A 21,303-nucleotide genomic window follows, 5' to 3' on the forward strand; every position below is an offset into this window, starting at 1 on the left:
GAAGCAAAGAACAGACACAGGGTGCTATGAGGAGAAACACTGCCAGTTTGCACAAAGACAGGACAAAATAAAAGAAGGCTGTTGGATTTCTGGGATTCTGTAAGATGAGACACAGAGATAGCCAAAAGCTGTTAAAATGCTTTTAAGTGTGTTAACAGCATAATGGTAAGGTTAAAGCCGTTCTTAATTTTTTTGGAGATATATACTGAAATATTTATAAATGAATTTACATAGTATACAGGATTTACTTTAAAATAATACCTGAGAGCGTGGGTATGTGCATGAGGATGTGGATGAAAACTGGGGGTGGATGGACCTGGAGTTGATGGTTTTGGGGGGGCAGGTGATGGGAATATGTGGAAGTCATTTTTTTTTGGTATATATTCAAAATTTGAGCTCTCAAAATGCTTTATTTTTTATTTTTTTGTTTTTTTAGGGCTGCACCCATGGCACATCGAGGTTCCCAGGGCAGGCGTTGAATCAGAGCTGTAGCCACTCACCTACATCACAGCCACAGTAATGCCAGATCAGATTCATGTCTGCAACCTACACCACAGCTCATGACAATGCTGGATCCTTAACCCGCTGAGTATGGCCAGGGATTGAACCTGTATCCCCATGGATATGAGTCAGATTCATTTCTGCTGAGCCAAGATGGGAACTACAAAATGCTTTAAATTTTATGTATATTACATAGAGCATAATTTTAGCATAATTTTTATTTTTAATGACATCGAGGCAGATTCCCAAGGCTCGGTATTCCTAAGGAAAACAGAATTAAAACTGGATGCATATTAGCATTCAAACTCTCGCAATTTTCTTTCAATTCCACGGTGTAACACAATATGCTCATTATGACATCTTCATTTCTGCTTATGTTGTTCTTCTGGACTAGAATGCCTATCTTCCTCCTCATCTCTTTCAGAATCCTATTTGTTCATACCTCAGTTCCCAAGCATTCCATAAAACTTGATTTCACTCTGCAATAATTTCTCCCTTCTGTGACTTTCTATGGCAATGTAAAATTTTTATTTTATAGCATACAATCTGGAGTTCTCATCATGGCTCAGTGGTAACGAATCTGACTAGTATTCATGAGGGTGAAGGTTCGTTCCCTGGCCTCACTTAGTGGGTTAAGGATCCAGCATTGCTGTGAGCTACGGTGTGGTTTGCAGACATGGCTTGGATCTGGCGTTGCTGTGGCTGTGGTATAGGCTAGCAGCTATATCTCTGATTTGACTCCTAGCCTGGGAACTTCTATATGTTGTGGGTGTGGCCCTAAAAAGCTGAAAAGAAAAAAAAAAAGCATATAATCTTCTTTCTTTCCACTTATTTATTTGAGAGTAGCAATTGCATCTTTTTCGTTGTTACTTTGTTCTCTGCATACCACTAAATCCTTTGCATATAGTAGGCTCAATAAATTCAGACAGAACTGAAAATGGCTATTTGTTTAATGCTTATTTCTAAATACAGATAATGTGATGTTAGTGATTGTGCTAAGCACTGATAAAACAGCAATACCAATAAATACCACAACATATAAATAAAAATAAATGATTATGTGGATAAAATTACTTTTAGGTGCAGTATTTACTTTCATTGTCTGACATACGATATAATGCTAGAGCTTAAACTTAAAAAAATTCAGAGGTAGTCTATTTATAAATCCAGACACTAACTGCGGTTGTAATTTGTATAGTTTGGTTGAACACAGACAAAGACTGTTAAACACCAAAGCAGGTCAGATTCTTTTACCATTTTAACACGTCTTTAATGTGGTCCCCGGGTGTTTTATGTGATAAACATAGCAAGCACATCCAAACCAGGAAAATAATGTTGAAGTACCAGTTTTGCCTTAGCATTAGTTCTGAGAGAGGTGGGGGTGAGGGAAGCTGTCTAGGAGACAGAGTAAAAGGCCCAAGTATTGGATAGGTTAGGTGATATTTATACTTTTGTTGCTGGCCTTGATGTGACCTAGGGCATATTAGTTTGTGTTTCAGTTTCCTCATCTGTAAAAAGGGATAATACCTTACAAGGATTTGAAGAGATTAAAGAAGATAATGTTTGTACTGTACTTCAAGCTACGATATAGAAAGAATTAGGAACACAGCTTTAAAATTACATCCTTTTTATTTTCTGGGATAGATTTTTAAACAGAAAACACTAGGAGAAATGGTATATTCTGAATGTGTCCTCTATGAAAAATGTTTTTCATAGACTAAAACATATTTTTCATAGAGTGAAAAAAATTACTAAATTTCTAATCCTGAATAGATTTCTGAAAGTTAATATTCTTGTGTGAAAAACAATTCTTGAAAATCAACTGTTAGTCAAAAAGGGCCAAATCTAAGTTCAAGTACATCATTTTGATTAAATAGTTTTAAAATGTATGGAACTAGAGAATCTCATCCTGAGTGAAATGAGCCAGAAAGACAAAGACAAATACCATATGATATCACTTATAACTGGAATCTAATATCCAGCACAAATGAACATCTCCTCGGAAAAGAAAATCATGGACTTGGAGAAGAGACTTGTGGCTGCCTGATGGGAGGGGGAGGGAGTGGGAGGGATGGGAGCTTGGGCTTATCAGACACAACTTAGAATAGATTTACAAGGAGATCCTGCTGAATAGCATTGTGAACTATGTCTAGATACTCATGTTGCAACAGAACAAAGGGTGGGGGAAAAATGTAATTGTAATGTATACATGTAAGGATAATCTGACCCCCTTGCTGTACAATGGGAAAATAAAAAAAAAAAAAAAAAAAAAAAAAAAGTCCTATAATGACAACAAAAATTAACCCTCTAATTCCAATGAAAACTTGTTTCCCAAAGAAAAATCAAATGATTTCATATTGTAGTCACAGTACTGTACTTTGAGCCAAAAATACTAAAAATATTTGAAACGCATGAATAGAGTCTCAAAGAAAAGCATGACAACTGAATATAAACTCAGTACAGTCATTGTAACAATAGTGGTTCACACTTATTAAACACCTGAGTCTGTACTCAAGGTACTATACAAAGCATTTGAGATGCATTATTTCATTTGATTTTTCTCCAAAATAATATGAGGCAAGTATTATTACAATTCCAATTTTACAGGTCAGGAAATTGAAGCTTAGAGAGGTTAACTACCTATCAAAGATCACCTTGGCTAGGAAGTCAGAACCCACACCATCTGCCTTACTATAGTGTTAGCTAGGAATTAAACTCTATCATGCCAAAAGAATAACTGCAAAATAAAAACTAGGCAAATAAAAAGATAAACAAAAACCCAGTTAAGAAAGATTTAGAAACACATGAGATTTTCTTTTATATGAATTAAAATTTAAGTCTATTTATGTCACCTTTTAATTATGCTGATTATAAACCAAAAAGAAATATCTATTAAAAAACAAGTCAGAGATTGACTCTTTGGTTTCACTTAGTTTGCAGGTAACAGAGCAGAATAAATGAAACGTGTAGTTATTGAAATACTGAATCACATACAATAAAACAAATAAAGAAAAAATGAAGCCAGAGTCAGAAAATGCACACATCTCAGTTATAAGCCAACAGTGTCCAATTTTCCAGATGAAAATCTCAATTTTTCATATAATTGATGTTTTAGAACTTTTCATTTTTCTCAGTCCAGATCAGCTAACCAAGCTTGACAGGATAAGTAAAAATTCCTAGGGATTAAAGTATATTAAAACATCAGGTCAATAATATGTCTAATAAAACTAAACTTAAAAAATTCCTTAGGCTATTGAATTTCTTGCTTGTCTCATGAAATAAAATAATATTGTTTGTTTTTGATCTAATCCAAACCAGTTGTTTGGGGGAAAAAATGGAACTATAATAATAGAATATGGGCAGTCATAAAACCCTAAAAAATAGAATACCAATAGTCATGTAAGCCTATTGGGAACATGATATACTGTATAACAACATTTACAACTTAACTGAAGAAAACAGTAAATTGAACCATAATAAATTCTATGAAGTTTCACAAATACTTTGGGTCTGAAATGGTAAGAGGAATAAAATACTTTAATATTGACCTGTGTTTACAAAACAAATTTTTGTTTGGAATTATGGGAGAAACATTCAATTAAACCCTACTTTGAACTTTGCAAACTTTTCGAACATCAGTTTAAACTACTTCATATATAATTGCAACGGGAATATTTACACATTTAAATGCTTAACTGCAGGTAAACATTTGTCCTTTTGGGAGCGGCCCAGGTGGAAGGGCCCCGTGGCAAAATGACAACGTTAAGTCCCGGATATCCAACTGTACTGCCAAGTGCCACCCAGTCTTAAAGATATTGCCAGATCATCACTATCATCTTCAGTCAATATTTACTAAGCTCTTTATGACAGCAATGGCATTAGAAAGTTTACAAAAAATCTAGAGTAACTCAAAGATCCCAGTGTATTGTATCCTGTTCTGCATGTTAGTATGGATATTTATGTATTTGAAATTAATGAATTAGAATGTTTCAGAACAAAGGTCTTTAATTGTTAGTTATTCTACTTATTTTAAAATAGTTTAGATTCAATAAAACTTTAATATATTTAAAAATGTATATACATCTTGCATAGAAAGAGAAAACATAATTCAAATATGCTAAATAAATCTACTGCACTGACTAAAATCTCTTGAAATATGAGGGAATTCTCTCCTTTCATTGTCATTTCTGGCCATAACTAATGTTCACAGGATTGAATTTTTTAAAAAGGCACCCCTTTCCTCACTAATCTGTCATGGGTCCCACTTTTACCAAGTGGAAGAAGAATAATATGGTAAATACTTGTTTTAAAGAGGCTAATGTTTTTCTTAACATTATATTTTTAAAAAGTGCTTGAATTTTTGCAATGAAAAGTACTTTAAGATGTGTGATTAAGCATATGACAATTGCAAATACATGAGGTTTTTTTTTGGCTGTACCCACAGCATGAGGAAGTTCCTGGGCCAGGGACTGAACCCATGCCACAGCAGTAACAAAGCCAGATCCCCAACCTAAGCCACTGAAGAACTCCACAATGTCAAGTACTTAAAAATAGTTTAAATTATTGGCAAACTTAAAACATAAGTGAGGTTATAAGTTATATTTCATAAGACAGGTGAATTCGCTTTGGATTGTCATTCCCTTATATATCTCATCTTTTTGTAAAGCATAATGTTAATAAAATATATTAAAGAGATGAACTTCATTTATATATATATATATACACACACATATATATATATATAGACATTACAGACCTATTTTAATAGATGCTTATTTATTTCTAGGTATCAAATTTAATTTGTCTGGGTTATTATGAATGAAGGCATTAAAATCTGCAAACTCATCTTTATATCAAAGTAACACATATAAATAAAAATTCAAACACTGTAATGCAAGTTAAAATTTCCTCTCCTCTTATTCACCATATATATTATAAACCTAATTGCTAGACTCAGTCCCACTTCACAGGTAGCCTGATGTTGAGTTTCTGATGTATGAGAAAAAAATTTATTGACCATTAAGGATGTGCTAGGCACTGATTCAGATGTCAGATGCAGTGGTAAATACACAAAAAATCCTTGTCATTGCAGAATTTAATTTCTGAGGACAATCCACAAATAACATCATATAGGGTTGTCCACTACTAAGAAAAATAAAAGAGGGTAACAAGAGAGTGATGCAGTGAGGAGGTGAGGTAGGCTATTTTAGACAGTGTGGTCAGGGACATTTAAGCAGAAAGCAGACAGCTGGAACAAAGTGGGAAGCAGACTTGTGACACTGGGGGTGGGGGGTGGAGGTAGATCACTCCAGGCAGAGGAAAAAAAAGTCAAGGCCCTGTGATGGGAGCATTCTTAAAATGTTTGCAATAATAAGGGAGCTAGTGTGGCTGGAATGAAGCGAGAGCAGATGTTAAAAAATGAGGATACAGAGGTAGTCAAGGGTCAGTGCCATGTGGATATATGTACAAATACTCCTTTTATAATTAAATAAGACCACAACACATATCTGGGATCACAACCATACATGCTTATATGATTAAGGCAGATGATGTCAAATGCATGAAGTAAACAGGAGGGGGAAAGTGGTGGAATGGAAAGTGCAGGCCCCTTTTAGAAAAGATAGCTTCTACTTAGCCTCAGATAATTGTTGAAATGCACTGGTATAATGGTTGATTTTATGTGTCAACGTGGCTAGGCTATGGGATCCAGATGTTATGGGATCCATCAGTCTAGATGTTGCTGAAAAGGTATATTTTAAACTATGATTAATATTCAGATCAGTAGACTTTGGAAAATGTAGTTAGCTCTCATAATATTGATGGGCCTCATCCAATCAGTTGAAGGCTTAGAGAGAAAGACAGATCTCTCCAGGAAGAAGGAATTCTGCATCTTGGGACTCATAACTGTAACATCAACTCTTCCCTGGTTCTCCAGCCAGCTAATGGCCCTGAAGATTTTAGACTTGCCAGCCCTCACAACTGTATGAACTAATTTCTTAAAATAAATTTCTGTAAATATATATACACAGTCTATTGGTTTTGTTTCTCTGGAGAATCCTAATACACACACCATGCTAAGGGTCCTACACTGGCAGATTTTCCAGTTTTAATTTTTTTCACTATAAGAAACAATAAGTAAATGAACATAGGATAGTTATATCGTTTCCTAAACTTTTTTTGTTTATTCTAAATTTTAAGAAACGGAGAATTCAAAACATTTCTGGTAAGTTTTCATATCTAAACACTGTGCCCTGAAAAAAAACTTTGTTGGTAGATGAAATGCTTAGTCATATGGAGGCCTTGTTTTGCCCCAAACCCCTGCAAATGACTAACTGAAATGCCAAACTAGGTCCATGTTATCTCCAATCGTTTATTCATCATTGAGCTCATTATAATGCATTGCACAGACTACGACTCTACAGAAGAAACTTTTAATCTGAAGAAACTTTCAATCATTGTTAAACTTGATTGCTTATTTATTTCTTTGGCAAATATTTACTGAAGGCATGGTATAGAAAAAGAATAGAAGCCCTAGCAGGGGAATTAAGAGAAATAGTTATGTAATTACTATATAGGTAAGCATGTGGTATGTATTGTGAGAGTACATTGTGAAGAGTTATGGTAGTCAATTTTAGGTTGAACTTCTGGTTGTGAATGTCAGAAAAAGATTATCAGAAGAGTTAGTACTTAAACTGTCCTGAAGGCTCCATAAGACTCTGATAGGCAGAGATGGAGTACCCCAGGGGGAATGAGGTGACCTACAAGAAAGCACTAAAGTAGGAAATTTTGGGGTGTGTCCAGGAAATAATGAATGATTCATTTTGAGAGTGTGAACAATTTAATATAGGAAACACTTGTTGAGCACCTACTATGTAAGGCAGTGTACTGGCACCAGTGACACAAATATGAATAAAACCAGAAGGCAAGAAGATAACTGGTGAGATATTAAAAATAGAAGTGGTAGTAGTATTAAGGATTCATGAATGTTAGGTTCAAGAGTGGGGAATTAATTGTACAGGTACTGCAGTATTATTAAATACTGTCAATAGTTGATTGAGAGGGTGAAAATAATGTTTTAGGAATCTTAAGAGGAGTAAGGAATGGAGACAGGTAGATGAAATAGCTAGAAAAGCTTGGGCATGAAATTATATTAAGTCTGGTCTAAGGCAGGAATTTTGCAAAAGAAACAGATACTGCGAGGAAAAAATTGGCCAAATTTTGATTTGTAATTAAATTTGTGAAAAGGGACAAATCAAAGATTACCTATGTAGAAGACAACAGGCATCTGTGGAATATAATAATAGCTCCGAGACTAAAGGAAATACTTTTTTAATTAACAAAATATAAACTTAAGTTTTCTCAACCTAATAAAAATAATGTTAATAGATGGTAAACTCCAGGATCTATGACTGGCAAGCCCATTCTAATGCTGGACCTTTCCCTGGTCACAATGATTAAATGGGAAATACTTTTTTAAATGCTCTTGAAAGAGGAAGCTGAGCCACTTTATAGAATATAACTTACTGTTAAAATAAGGCACAGAAAACAGCAAAACTTAAGTTATGCAAAAAGTCCTTCTGGATACAAAGTCATGGAAGACATAAAATATTTTGGTAGAAATAACCTCTGTAGTAATTTAACTGGTCTTATATATTAGCAAAAAAACTTTTAAAGTATTTTTGATCAATGATGCTATTAATGTATTTCCTTTGCCCAGTTCTTGACTGTTTTCGAAAACATTCAAATATAATATTTCACTGATTTTTCTTAATAATCAGGTCAGAGAGTATATGCTTGTAGGTGAAGTAACTGACATACAGGTGCAACTCATTGGTATAAAAGAAGACAGTCCTTGACCCTAAACATCACTAAAGAAAAATTTAATCTAGCTCATATGAAAGGGTTACAAATTCCACAGTTAAAGAAACTGAAACTGGGAATGCCTGTTGTGGCACAGTGGCAATGAATCCAACTAGGAACCATGAGGTTGAGGGTTTGATCCCTGGCCTCACTCAGTGGGTTAAGGATCTGGCGTTGCTGTTAGCTGTGGTGTAGGTTGCAGACGCGGCCTGGATCTGGTGTTACTGTGGCTCTGACAAAGGTCGGCAGCAACTACTACGATCAGACCCCTGGGAACCTCCATATGCCGTGAGTGCAGCCCTAAGAGGACAAAAGACAAAAATAAAATAAAATATATATATTAAAAAAAGAAACAAATCTAGAAAGCTTGGAGCTTGTTCACATTAAAAAAAAATAATCTGATAAATGGCAAAGATGAAAGAATTCAGGTATTCTTCTTCTTCTTCTTCTTTTTTTTTTTTTTGCTTTTTAGGGCTACACCCATGGCATATGGAAGTTGCCAGGTTAGGAGTTGAATCAGAGCTACAGCTGCCCGCCTATGCCACAGTCACAGCAATGTGGGATCTGAGCGGCATCTGTGACCTACACCACAGCTCATGGCAATGCCAGGTCCCTGACCCACTGAGCGAGGTCAGGAATTCAAACCACATCCTCATGGTTACTAGTCGGGTTCGTTACTGCTGAGCCACAATGGTAACTCCCAGGTATTCTTTTCTTCTAATTATTACTGCTTTAGCAGTATGGTATCATAACACAGCTCCATGACAGCTAATTCCCATAGAAAATACAGATATGACAAAATGCTTATGTCACTGGGTAGTCCTATTAGCACAATTGATTAGAACACAGGACTAATGAGGTCAAGATAGAGCATTCGAAGCCCCTCAATGAGGGATTTGCCTTGAGAAAAGTGTTGCTGCATGACTAGACATTGTATGCTATAATCTCTGCTGACTGTCTTATCAATGTGGAGTTCTAAGACAGCATATGGTTCAATGAAAAACTATCACCACCACAAAAAAACAAAAAAAACAAACCCAAGCAGATCCCAGTGACAATATTTCTGATTGCTAAGGATAGCATATACATACATACAGGCAAAAAAAAAAAAAAAAGATATAAGAAGTAAAAAGACATATACTAAATATAATTTATAAAAAGTACATAGAAAAATCAAGAACTTCACTCTCTTTTTGAATAATTTTATACGGCCTTTTATCTTTATGGCTTCTATGACTTCAAAATGTAGTATATCATGAATCCAGTTTTTAGTCTGGTTTTCACTATGTCGACACTTAAGTATTCTATTGAATTATTTAAAAAATCCTAGTACAATTATAGGAAACATATAATCTTAAAATATGAAGCATACTATCCAATGTTTGACCTAAAATGTAAATTTACCATCTTCTAAAAGGCATCACAACTTCTCACTTGGAATTATATAAAATATAACAATAATTTAAAACAAAAACTGCTGTTATTACAAGTATATTAAATCCTAGTTTACTGGCACCAAACAAAAGGTTCTAATTATCTGCACACTTGAATTTATACTTTCTTTAAGCAAAAGGAAATATAAGGAAGCAGTATAAAATCAGCAAACATTGAGACTTAGGCATTCTCTCGATAGAAAGAAGTTTGTTATTATTATGCCTCCTGAACTTAGGAATGCAGCACTACAGGTTTATAAGAACAGGAAAAAAATCATTACTACATACAAATCTCAATCTTACAAGCTTAAGATTCTTCCCTGATCAAACTGTTAGATTTAGAGTAATGAAGCTATTGCAAATGAATCCAGCATTTGGTACTGATAATTTACTTGTGTAATAAGTAAAATTTATTTTACATCTTCACATTGCTAATGCCTCCCTGCAATCCCTGTTTTAACGTGAAAGCACCTTCAGTTATAATGGCATGTTTAGTATCCTTAACCCATTCACTTCACTTGCCCTGTCACTAACTGTGCCAAAGGATACAGAAGGCCAACATTTTCTTTTACTACTAAAAGTCTTCAAAAACTCAAAGGAAACAAAATAGAAAAACTCTGAAATATATACTTCCATATTCCTTATTTCCATTCAGGGACATGGAATGCTTATTGTAACAGTAGCTCTTAACGAACTCAGCAAAAGAAAATTATTTTGGGGAAAAAATTTAAAAAGAATAAAGTCAATGTCAGTAATTGGTAGAGTTAAAGGCAAAGTAGAATGAGAGTCATCAGCATATATTAATTGGCCCCATCAGCATATATTAATTGAGACTTATTCTTTTGCTGTTTCATAGTGTATATGTGTGCTGGATACTGACTGGCTCCTGGCTCTAGCTTACCATCCTACTCCTATTTATTTTCTTAGCATATTTCTCTTACTTACTGATAAATAAGTTTCTTTGACATAATAATACACATATGTGTATCTATATGTATATATGTGTAGATAAGTATAAAACAATTTGAATAACTGAAAGTATATTTTTTCTTAAACTTAAAAAAATCAATTATTTATAAGTCTATTTAAAAATCCTTGGAGTTCCTGTTACAAACCTGACTAGTACCCATGAGGACTTGGGTTTGATCAGTGGCCTTGCTCAGTAGGTTAAGGATCCAGCGTTGTTGTGCGTTGTAGTGTAGGTTGTGGACACAGCTCAGATCTGGCATTGCTGTGGCTGTGGCATAGTTCAGCAGCTGCAGCTCCAATTCAATTTGACCCCTAGTCTGGGAACTTCCATATGCCACAGTGCAGTCCTTAAAAAAAAAAAAAAATCCATTATGCATGTCTTCACACACACACGTGTGTGTATATGTGTGTGAAAGTTACAGACTTAGTCTTGGTTTTCTCATAATAAATGTAGAACTTTTTCCTTGTCCTCTATAACAAAGGAAACTTGGAGGGAAAAAAAATTTTTTTTCTATGAAATAGTTTAGAGTTACTTGTGTTTCATGTATGGATTTGTAACCATTATCTATTCAGATGTGTAAGAATACTGTTTAGATTCATTTAAATGAAAATCTGAGATTCCGGGATATGTAAGCTTTGCTGTTTTTGGTAATTATCTCTCCTTTCCTAAAGTTCTACATCCAAGGGATCTCACTCCACTCAAAAGAAATTTCTGGAATTCCTGCTATGGTGCAGTGGGTTAAGAATCTGGTGTTTTGGTAGCTGTGGTATAGGCTGCAGCTGCTGCAGCTTGATTTCAATCCCTGGCCTGGGAACTTCCATAAGCCATGGATGCAGCCGGGAAAAAAAAAGAAAAGAAAAAATAAATTTCTGTATATCCTCACAGAATGTTCTTTATACCTTAAAAAACTATTAACTGTGAACTTAAATTTATTTACATTCACAGCTATTCTTATTTCCTTCTCTCCTGTATAAGCACAAGGTGACCATCTTCCTGTTCAAGGCAAACTCTTCTATAGATTCTAAATTCTATCTCTCTCTAATTTGGGTGGAATTCTGTTCTACAACAATTCTTTACACTGGCTCCTTCCAAAGAGTCATAAACATGCTCAAGGCCTGCCATTTTTCAAAAACAAAAAACAAAATCCTTAACCCACATTCCTTTCTTCTCAACTGTCATTAACATCTTTCTTATTCAAGTTTTTTCAAGGATCACTTAATAGTCCAAATTGATATGCTTCTTTACTTCAAAACACTCTTCAATTTACAAAAAACTGACTTCCATACCTAATACTCTATTGGAAAGGATACTTTTTGCCTTATCTTACTTAATCATTTAGCACTATTTGACCTTATTAAAAAAAAATAACAACCAAAAAAAAACTCCTTCTAGACTTCAGTGATATGGTAGTTTTTGATTCTACTCTTACCTCACTTAACTTTCTTCCCTCACAGCCACAGTATGTGAAGTTCCCAGGCCAAGGGTCAAACCCGTGCCAAAGCAGCACACCAAGCCACTGTAGTGACAATGCCAGATCCTTAACTCACTGCACTACAACAGAATTCTCTCATCGAGTTCTTGTTGTAAAAAGAAATTAATCTTAACATTGGTTGAGCACTAACAATAAGCCAAATATTGTGCTAAGAGCTGCACATACTTAAAACAACTTTATGAGGTAGGTACTATAATTCTCACTTTACAAAAAGGAAATGGTTTTGGAAAGGTTCATTTACAAAGGTCACGTAAGGTAGGGCTGTCTAACTGCAAATTCCTATGGCTTTACTACATTATCAGCATTTTTCTTTTTTTTAAAGTAGCAGTGAGGGGGTCCTGCAGCTTAGCGTAGAGCCAATAATTATTACCTCTGTATTTAGAAGAATTTATTTAGCTGTGTTATATTCATGTAAACTTTTAAGTCTTTGAAAAATAAATATTTAACCTTTATAACTTTCAAAAATCTTTCAATACTCCTTTGCAACTCAGTAAAGGAAGGAGCCTCAAGAACTGGTATCAAGGTTTGTTTTTCAGTAAGTAATGTCACTTCATATAAGATTATCACATGGTTCTCAGCATTTGGGGACACTGTCACTTTAACAACAGCGTACTTGCTGTTCTATTTCATAAGGATGGCAAGAGAAGGTTCCATAAAAACTCTCCCTATCAATAGGGTGAAACTACTACACACCATATTATAATACCCAAGGTCTGGGCACAAATCATACAGTATCCATAAGTCTTAACAGAGGATTTAATAAATGCTTTTATTTTTCTGCCAAGAAGTAACCCTAATTTAACGTAGATAACTGAAGTGTGCATATAAATCAGCAGCCTTCAAACTTGGCTGCACATGGGAATTTCTAAGGAGCTTTAAACACATTGATAGCCGAGTCCTACCCCAAGAGACTCTGATGTAATCGGCCTGGGATGGGATGGGTATAAGGATTTTTATAGCCTCCTTGACTGATTCAAATGCACAGTTACAGTTGCAAATCTACTGCTGTACAATATTTACTTTCTTAAAAAAAATAAGGATGGTGGCTGGGATGTCTTCATCCACTATCAGGGTTCTGCTTACCTACATGCTTACTTATAACTGTAAGCAAATTATTCCCCTCAGACAGTCACCAATCAGATATACTTGCTATATGATAACTGTATTAGTTTCCTATGGTTTCTGTAACAAAGTGCCCAACCAGGGGGTTGGGAGGGGTGGCTTACAACAAGAGAAATTTATTGTCTCACAGTGGCTTACAACAAGAGAAATTTATTGTCTCACAGTTCTACAAACCCACAATCCAGGTGTCAGTTCGGTTGTGCCCTCTTTGATAGCTATAAAGGAGACTCCTCCTCTGCCTTTTCCAGCTTTTCATGTTTGCTGGCAATCCTTGGTATTCCTTTGCTTTTAAGATGCATCATTCCAGGCATAAGGTTGCCTTCACTCTGTGTCTTCATATAGTCTTCCCTCTATGCCTGCGTCTCTGTGTCCAAATTTCCACTTTTTATAAGAACATCAGTCACACTGGTCTATGTTAATGAGCTTATTTAAGTTTGATTAACTCTATAAAGACCCTATTTCCTAATAAGGTCACATTCTGAAGTAGTAAGACTTCAATATATTTTTTGAGGGACACAATTCAACTCATAACAATAACCAATTACTGTATATGTCATAACACTGATCCAAAGCATGGGTTCTTAACATGAGGATGGGAAAAAATTTTTCACCTTTATTTTTCACTAACTCTTACGTGAATACAGTATTTCCTACAATTATGAACAAGGCAACAAACTGTAGAAGTAGTATTAGCGGTTCTTAAGAGTACACATATGGAAATCACTGGTATTTTTACTTAACATTTCAGTGTTTGCAGTTATCCCCAAAAGAACATTTATAATAATAAGTACTTTGAAGTTACAGTTTTTAATAGATTTGCTATTAGATCTAGTCATTTAATGTATTAATAATGGTGCATGTATATAGCAACATATCATGATGTAATACTTTCGTAAATGTATTTCAATAAAACTTATTTTGATTTAATTCCATTTTATGCACTTAACAGCATTATTCTGAGATAGGAGCCAAGTGTTGAAAAATATCTTTCAATAACCTGCAACTCTGGTTAGGAAATTCTTACATTTCAGACTTCAGGATTTTTTTTTTTTTAATCTTCATAAGTATTAAAGAATATGCAAGGTATTGTACATCATTTTCAAACCTTTTATTTTAACTAGGATCCACTGTGAGAATATATATTTTATAGGTAGCCCAATATATAATCTTTGTCTGTTTGATTTTTTGTTTTTTAGGGCCACACCCATGGTATATGGAAGTTCCCAGGCTAGGAGTCAAAGCAGAGCTACAGCTGCCAGCCTACACCACAGCAATGCAGGATCCAAGTGGTGTCTGCGACCTACACCACAGCTCATGGCAATGCCGTATCCTTAACCCATTGATCGAGGCCAGGGATAGAACCTGTGTCCTCATGGATACTAGCTGGGTTTGTTAACCACTGAGCCACGAAGGGAACTCCCAACACACAATCTTACCTTTCACACAATACAAAACTGAAACAAAAATATCACAAAACAATAGTTACCCATACTATAGAAGATGCACTCTGACATTTCCTATTCTATTTCATTAAAAAATCCTGGTGTGATCTATTGAATTAATTTCAAAACTATTCTTGGAGCATAAATTAAATGTCTTAAAAATCCTTTAATGGCATTCCTTTAGAAATTTTTCATATTATGATAGGTGAAAGGCGGTTATTACTGCTATTCATGTACTATTTTAAAATATATGCCATCACTTTAGAGGTGCAATTTAGATCAGCAAATACTTCAAGAGCTAAGCCGGCTCCATTCAAACAACTGGTTAAGAGTTATACAGATTTTATAATTCTGATGGGAATCTAAACTTAAACTTTACCAAATACAGAAATGAGAAAAGGAAGAATAAGTAATATTTTATGCTTGAATCATTTTAAAATTACAAAAATGTTTTAAGTGCATAATGTTTAATTTCATTTGAGGTATTTCCTCATTCACCACTATAAAGTCGAGTAGAAACATTTCCCAATCAAACATTTATTTATGCCTAGGCTCTGACATTTATTTATGCCTAGGCTATAAAGGATTTTACCTGTAGTAAACTCGAAGAGTCTGGATTTCTTCCTCCAGTTTTTTGTATTGTTGGACTGCAGTTTCTCTGGCTTGCTGCATGGCTAACAACTTTGCCTGCAAGTAATTAATATTTTAGGAAATGTAATATTAGTTTGTTACATTAAAACACATACTATAGTATGAATAGAAGTTCTTAATTTCTGGGAGTTTTAAAACCTATCAGTATTTTTAGTAGTGTTTCATAATCTCCCACAAAATAATCTAAATATATTAATAACAGGAGTACTAAAGACATGAACATATTAAATTTACCAACTTTGCTCATTACTAAACTTCAACTTTATTCATCTGTATCATCAGATATACGCCTTTCTGCAATGTTTAACTTTATACACAGAATTCAGAATGTGGAACATGGGTTCAGAGCAATATCTACAGTAGAGATAAGCACAATGGGTGTTTCACATACAAATTTTATGTGGCTCCACTCCCTGATTGCTAGATTTCCTTTTAACTTTATTAATAGAAACAAAAAGATTCTAAATACGTTAAGCCATCTTTGATATTTAATGTTAACAAAATACACAAAATTACAACCTGATTCTTACAGATAGGATTTAACCTTTTCAATTCCTTTTCTGCAGGAAAAGAAGAATCTCTAACAGGAGAATAACAGCAGTCTTGAATGTTAGAGAGATATTTTATTTAAGGGATGTTACTATTCCTCTCTGCCTATAATACTCACGTTTTAAAGCAACAGTAATCAGTTTTCCAATAGGGTTCAAACTAAGAATTTTAAGAGGCCAATCATCATTGCCACTGAATTTCACACATAGCCACTGAATTGTCAACCTTACTTTAAAATACGGTACTGGTAGGTTAGACTTTTATTTTCTTTACTCAAAGTTTAATTTGAAAGAAAAGGTCTTTCTTTCTTTCTTTTTTTTTTAATTTTAGGGCCACACTTGTGGCATAGGGAAATTCCCAGGCTAGGGGTCGAATTGGAGCTACAGCTGCCGGCCTACAGCCACAGCCACAGCAATGCCAGATCTGAGCCGCATCTGTGACCTACACCACAGCTCACAGCTACCCCTGATCCTTAACCTACTGAGGGAGGGCAGGTACCGAACCTGCATCCTCATGGATCCTAGTCAGATTCGTTTCTGCTGAGTCACGATGGGGACTCTGGTCATTCATTTTAAATGGTGTTCCATAGACAACATAGAACAGAGTGTTATACACATTACCCACATTAAGGGTAATAATTAAATGCTAATAAAAAAATTGGGAGGCCGAAGTTCACAAATTTTGTTGAACTAATTTCACTGAAATTATTTTCTTGCATAAGAATGAAGTCCTAAGACAAATTTTGAAATCCTGATCATAGGAAAATTAATGAGTGTAATACAAATGAACATTAGACAATGCTACTTTTCTATTTTAATATGGCTATAATAAAAATACGCAGAAGTTTAGACCTTTGTATTTAAATTTAGGCACTAAGTTAATTTATTTTCTATCTGGGCTAGCAAATTCTAACAGTTATTTTTAATTAAATTTAAGATGTGTAAGTGTTTGCTTTACATCTAGAATTATAGATGAAACATTCTCAAAAATTATTTAAAAAGCATTTAAGGGTGATATTGGTGCCAATAATTAACAGCTTTGCTAATTTTTAGTATACTATAAAATGTGATTGAGGTGTTCCTGTCTTGGCGCAGTGGTTAACGAATCCGACTAGGAACCATGAGGCTGCGGGTTCGATCCCTGGCCTTGCTCAGTGGGTTGGGGATCCGGCGTTGCCGTGAGCTGTGGTGTAGGTTGCAGATGCGGCTTGGATCCCATGTTGCTGTTGCTGTGGCTGTGGTGTAGGCTGGTGTCTACACCTCCAATTAGACCCCCAGCCTGGGAACCTCCATATGCCAGGGGAAGCGGCCCTAGAAAAGGCAAAAAGACCAAAAAAAAAAAAAAAAAAAAAAAAAAAAAGAAAAGTGATTGAGATGGCAACTTAGACTTAGAACACCAGATATCCACTGCAACTACTAACAAGTTAAAAACAATCACCCAAAAAAGGACATATCACATTCAACTTAAAAAACATCAGACATTCTGTTGCATGTAATTTAAAGTTTATCAAATATTGGATACACAATTGAGAATTTGCTAAATAAACATGTGACAATGTTAATACCTTATATGATTATTTTGATGCCTTTGTACATGGTACTGCAGCAAAAATACAAACCCCCAAAACCTCCCCAAACCCAAAATCAAAAAACAAAACCAATAAAGCTCTAGCAGGAAAAAGCCACAATGAAGATCTGCCTAAGAAATTTCTGCTATGAAAACGGAGTCATGAGAACTATACTTAAATCCCCATGCTTGGGTAATAATGAACATTTCACTTTTCTTTCTACAGTTAGGTGGCTGTGAAGATTTGGTGTTGCCGCATAGCAATCTACTTAATTTATTCATTCCAAATGGCTAATCTTAAGAGTAGAACCTGATGACTGTGTTCAAAGCTATTATAAACTTTCTGGCTTTACAAGCTTCTTCCGCTACTTTATCAGATATGAGCTTATCTGGTCAACATTTTTTGGGGTGGGGAAATACTCTTACCCTATGCCACAGTAATCCTGTTCAATCCTGGTGGCTAAGATGAACTTCCTCTCCCACTACCTCAGGTATATAAGATCTAGCTTGTTCAAACAGAGTACTCCATCAAAGTAGCCCCAAGAAGAAAACTGAAGCTTGATGACATCATTCGTATCTGGATTCCTGTATACCACACAGATCCAGACACATTTTTTGGACTTCCTGGGAACATTGTTTTGTTTTTTGTTTTTTTTGGCTTAAGCTAGTTTTTTCAGTTAGATTCATGGTATACGCAATGTGAGAAAATTTAACTACTTTAAATGTGGTATTTATTTATATTGCTTTTCCTAGTTTCATTATTACCATAATTCCATCACATTATAAGCCAAGAATTAATTTAATCTCAAAAATATTGAAGAAATTAGCAAACCAGATATTTTTCCTATTTCTCTAGCCTCATACTCTTCATATTTCTGGCAATTACATGTAAACATCCCACTTCCAATCTTCAGTACTACAAATTACCTTCTGATAGATCTAGTTACCTGTTTGTTGTATATTCTTCCAGAAATAGCCTACACATATACCAGTATATATAGTATGTATTTGCACATATATATGCAAATAAATATATCTATTTATAATATTGATAGTACTATATATAAAGTTTGTTTTAAATTAAGAATTTTTGCTATTTTGCTTCCTGTTAAAGAAAAAAATCTTTTACCCTAACCCATGTGTCACACTTACTAGCCACATTCTCATCTTCCCTCCTACCCCCAAAGTAAAACATTTCCATGAATTTGGGATCATCATTTTAAAGAATATATTATACTTTTACTATATACTTACAGATTATACATGCGATTATTTACAGATTTCTGACCTTTATATAAATGATACCCTACATATTCACAAACAATTGCTTTTTTGGGCAGTACTATACTTCTGACTTTTAATTATATTGATAGGTGTATCTATTCTGATTATAGACACCTTTACATATTGTGAACATGTGCAGTACATTGCAATTACAGATATATTTGGACTTATTTTTACACATCTTTCAGGTTTAGCATCCTTTTCCTTTGCTTCTTTTTTTCTCTATTCATATTGGATTAAAATTTCTATATTCCCTTTTTGCTGTACTCTTTGGACACTATTTATTTATATTATACCTTGAAATTTTTGATAATAAAACTTTAAAATATTTTTTGAGGACTTCCTGTTTTGGTGCAGCAGAATTGAATCTAACTAGGAACCATGAGGTTATGGGTTCTATCCCTGACCTCGCTCAGTGGGATAAGGATCTGGCATTGCCGAGAGCTGTGTAGATCGCAGACATGGATCTGATGTTGCCGTGGCTGTGGTGTAGGCTGGCAGCTGTAGCTCCAATTGGACCCCTAGCCTGGGAACCTCCATATGCTGTGACTGTGGCCCTAAAAACCAAAAAGAAAAATTTTTTTGAGCAAAGTCTACAGGGAGTCAGAATTTCTATCTATTGTTGGCTTTCGGTATCCACAGGTCCTGCCTCCAGATAAAGGACTCAAATATCCACAGATTTTGGTATATGTGGAAGTCCTAGAACCTACCCCCTCCAGATAATGAGGGACAACAGTATGGCCATAGTTTTAGATGAACAATCTTTCACAAGCATGCACATAGCATTTTTTAAAAATTTGTATTTTTAGGTAAAAATTTTATTGAAGTAAAACATGCATGACATATAGAAGTATACACAAGGATAAATTATTTTAGGTAATTACTGAGTTATAACTTACACAAAGTAAAAATTCACTGATCTGTGATGTACAGTTATATAAAGTTTTTTGTTTGTTTGTTTGTTTGTTTTTAAATGGCTGCTCCGCAGCATATGGAAGTTTCTAGGCTAAGGGTCGAATCAGAGCTGCAGCTGAGGCCTCTGCCACAGCCACATCAATGCCACATCCTTAACTCAATGAGCGAGGCCAGAGATCAAACCTGTATCCTCACAGAGACAGTGTCGGGCCCTTAAACCCCCTGAGCCACAAGAGGTACTCCCAGCTGTGAAAATTTTGACAAATTATACAGTCATGTAATAACCATCATAATCAAGATATAGAGTATTTTCATTACCTCAAAATATTCCCTTGTGCAACACTGCAGCCAATGCTCTTCCTTTACATGCAGCCTTTGGCCACAACTGATGTAATTTTTGTCCCTGGAGTTTCCTCTTTTCTAGAATGTAATATAAATATCATACCAGTAGGCAGGCTTTTGAATTTGGCTTCTTTTACTTCATGCTCTTAACATTCATTCATATTACTACATGTATCAGTAGTTCATTCCTTTATACAACTGAGTAGTATTCCATTGCATAGATGTACTACCATGTATACATTCATTCACCAGCTGATAGACATTTGGATGTTTCCAATTTTGGACAATTTCAATAACACTGCTATAAACATCTGTATATAGGTCATTTTTGTGGAAATATGATTTCATTTCTCTTCTGTAAACACCAAGGAGTGGAAATGCTGGATCCCCTGATAAGTGTGTTTATAAACTTCAAAAGTTATGTCTCCATTAAGTTATAAATATTAGAAAGAAACTGCCAAACGTGCTGCCTAAATTGAAAATTTAAAAAATCTGTGCATAACTACATAGAAATGTCACTTTTTTTCAGGGCTGCACTTGCAGCACATGGAAGTTCCCAGGCTAGGGGTTGAATTGGAGCTGCTGTTGCCGGCCTATGCCACAGACACAGCAATGCAGGAACCAAGCCTCATCTGCGACCTACACCCCAGCTTGTGGCAATGCTGACTCCTTAACCCACTGAGCAAGGCCAGGGATTGAACTTGCATCCTCATGGACACTGTGTTGGATTCTTAACCCACTGAGCCACAACAGGAACTCTACAATGCCACTTTCTGAACATCTTCTATGGGTTGGACTTTGTATTAAGTATTTGAAATACATTACCATAGCCTATCCTCACAACCAATCTCTGAAATAATTCCTAGTATCCCTATTTTACAGCTGATAAAACTGAGGTTTATGGATATTAAGCAACTTGTAAATGTAAGAGAGCTAGTGACTGATAGCACTGAAACAGAAATTCAAGTAGTTTGGTCCCCCCCCAAAATTTCCTTCTTATACCATAATATACAGCATTCTGAGGTGTATGTATGTATGTGTGTGTGCCTTACATCATTTCTTTCTTTATTTTTGTTCCTAGTTTTATTAAGACATAATTGACATACAACACTGAATTAATTTTAGGTGCACAATATGATTTGATGTATGTATACACTGCAAAATAATTACCACAGT

General features: G+C 34.9%; 1 protein-coding gene across 33 annotated transcripts in view; it reads right to left on the minus strand.

Annotated features, from left to right (window-relative positions):
* The window catches only part of MIPOL1 (mirror-image polydactyly 1), a 308,128-nt gene that overhangs the window by 100,573 nt on the left and 186,252 nt on the right, over positions 1–21,303 (minus strand). For 21 of the 33 annotated variants that reach the window (XR_014810636.1, XR_014810633.1, XR_014810632.1 and 18 more), the window contains one exon: positions 15,413–15,507. The exons of 6 other annotated variants lie outside the window; for them this stretch is intronic. Coding sequence is in view for 11 of the 27 variants with exons in the window: in XM_021099138.2 (XP_020954797.1) it covers positions 15,413–15,507 (95 nt within the window). In the remaining 16 variants the exon portion in view is untranslated. Of the gene's footprint in view, positions 1–15,412; positions 15,508–20,103; positions 20,206–21,303 lie in introns of all 33 variants that reach the window. 6 more of the 33 variants (XR_014810623.1, XR_002345852.2, XM_021099134.2 and 3 more) reach the window with 1 other exon arrangement.

Source organism: Sus scrofa, chromosome 7 (genome assembly GCF_054392235.1).
Source record: "Sus scrofa isolate SSC_HxYL_T2T_F1_AM1 chromosome 7, Sscrofa_HxYL_maternal_Yorkshire_Landrace_v2.0, whole genome shotgun sequence".
Taxonomy (NCBI): Eukaryota; Metazoa; Chordata; class Mammalia; order Artiodactyla; family Suidae; genus Sus; species Sus scrofa.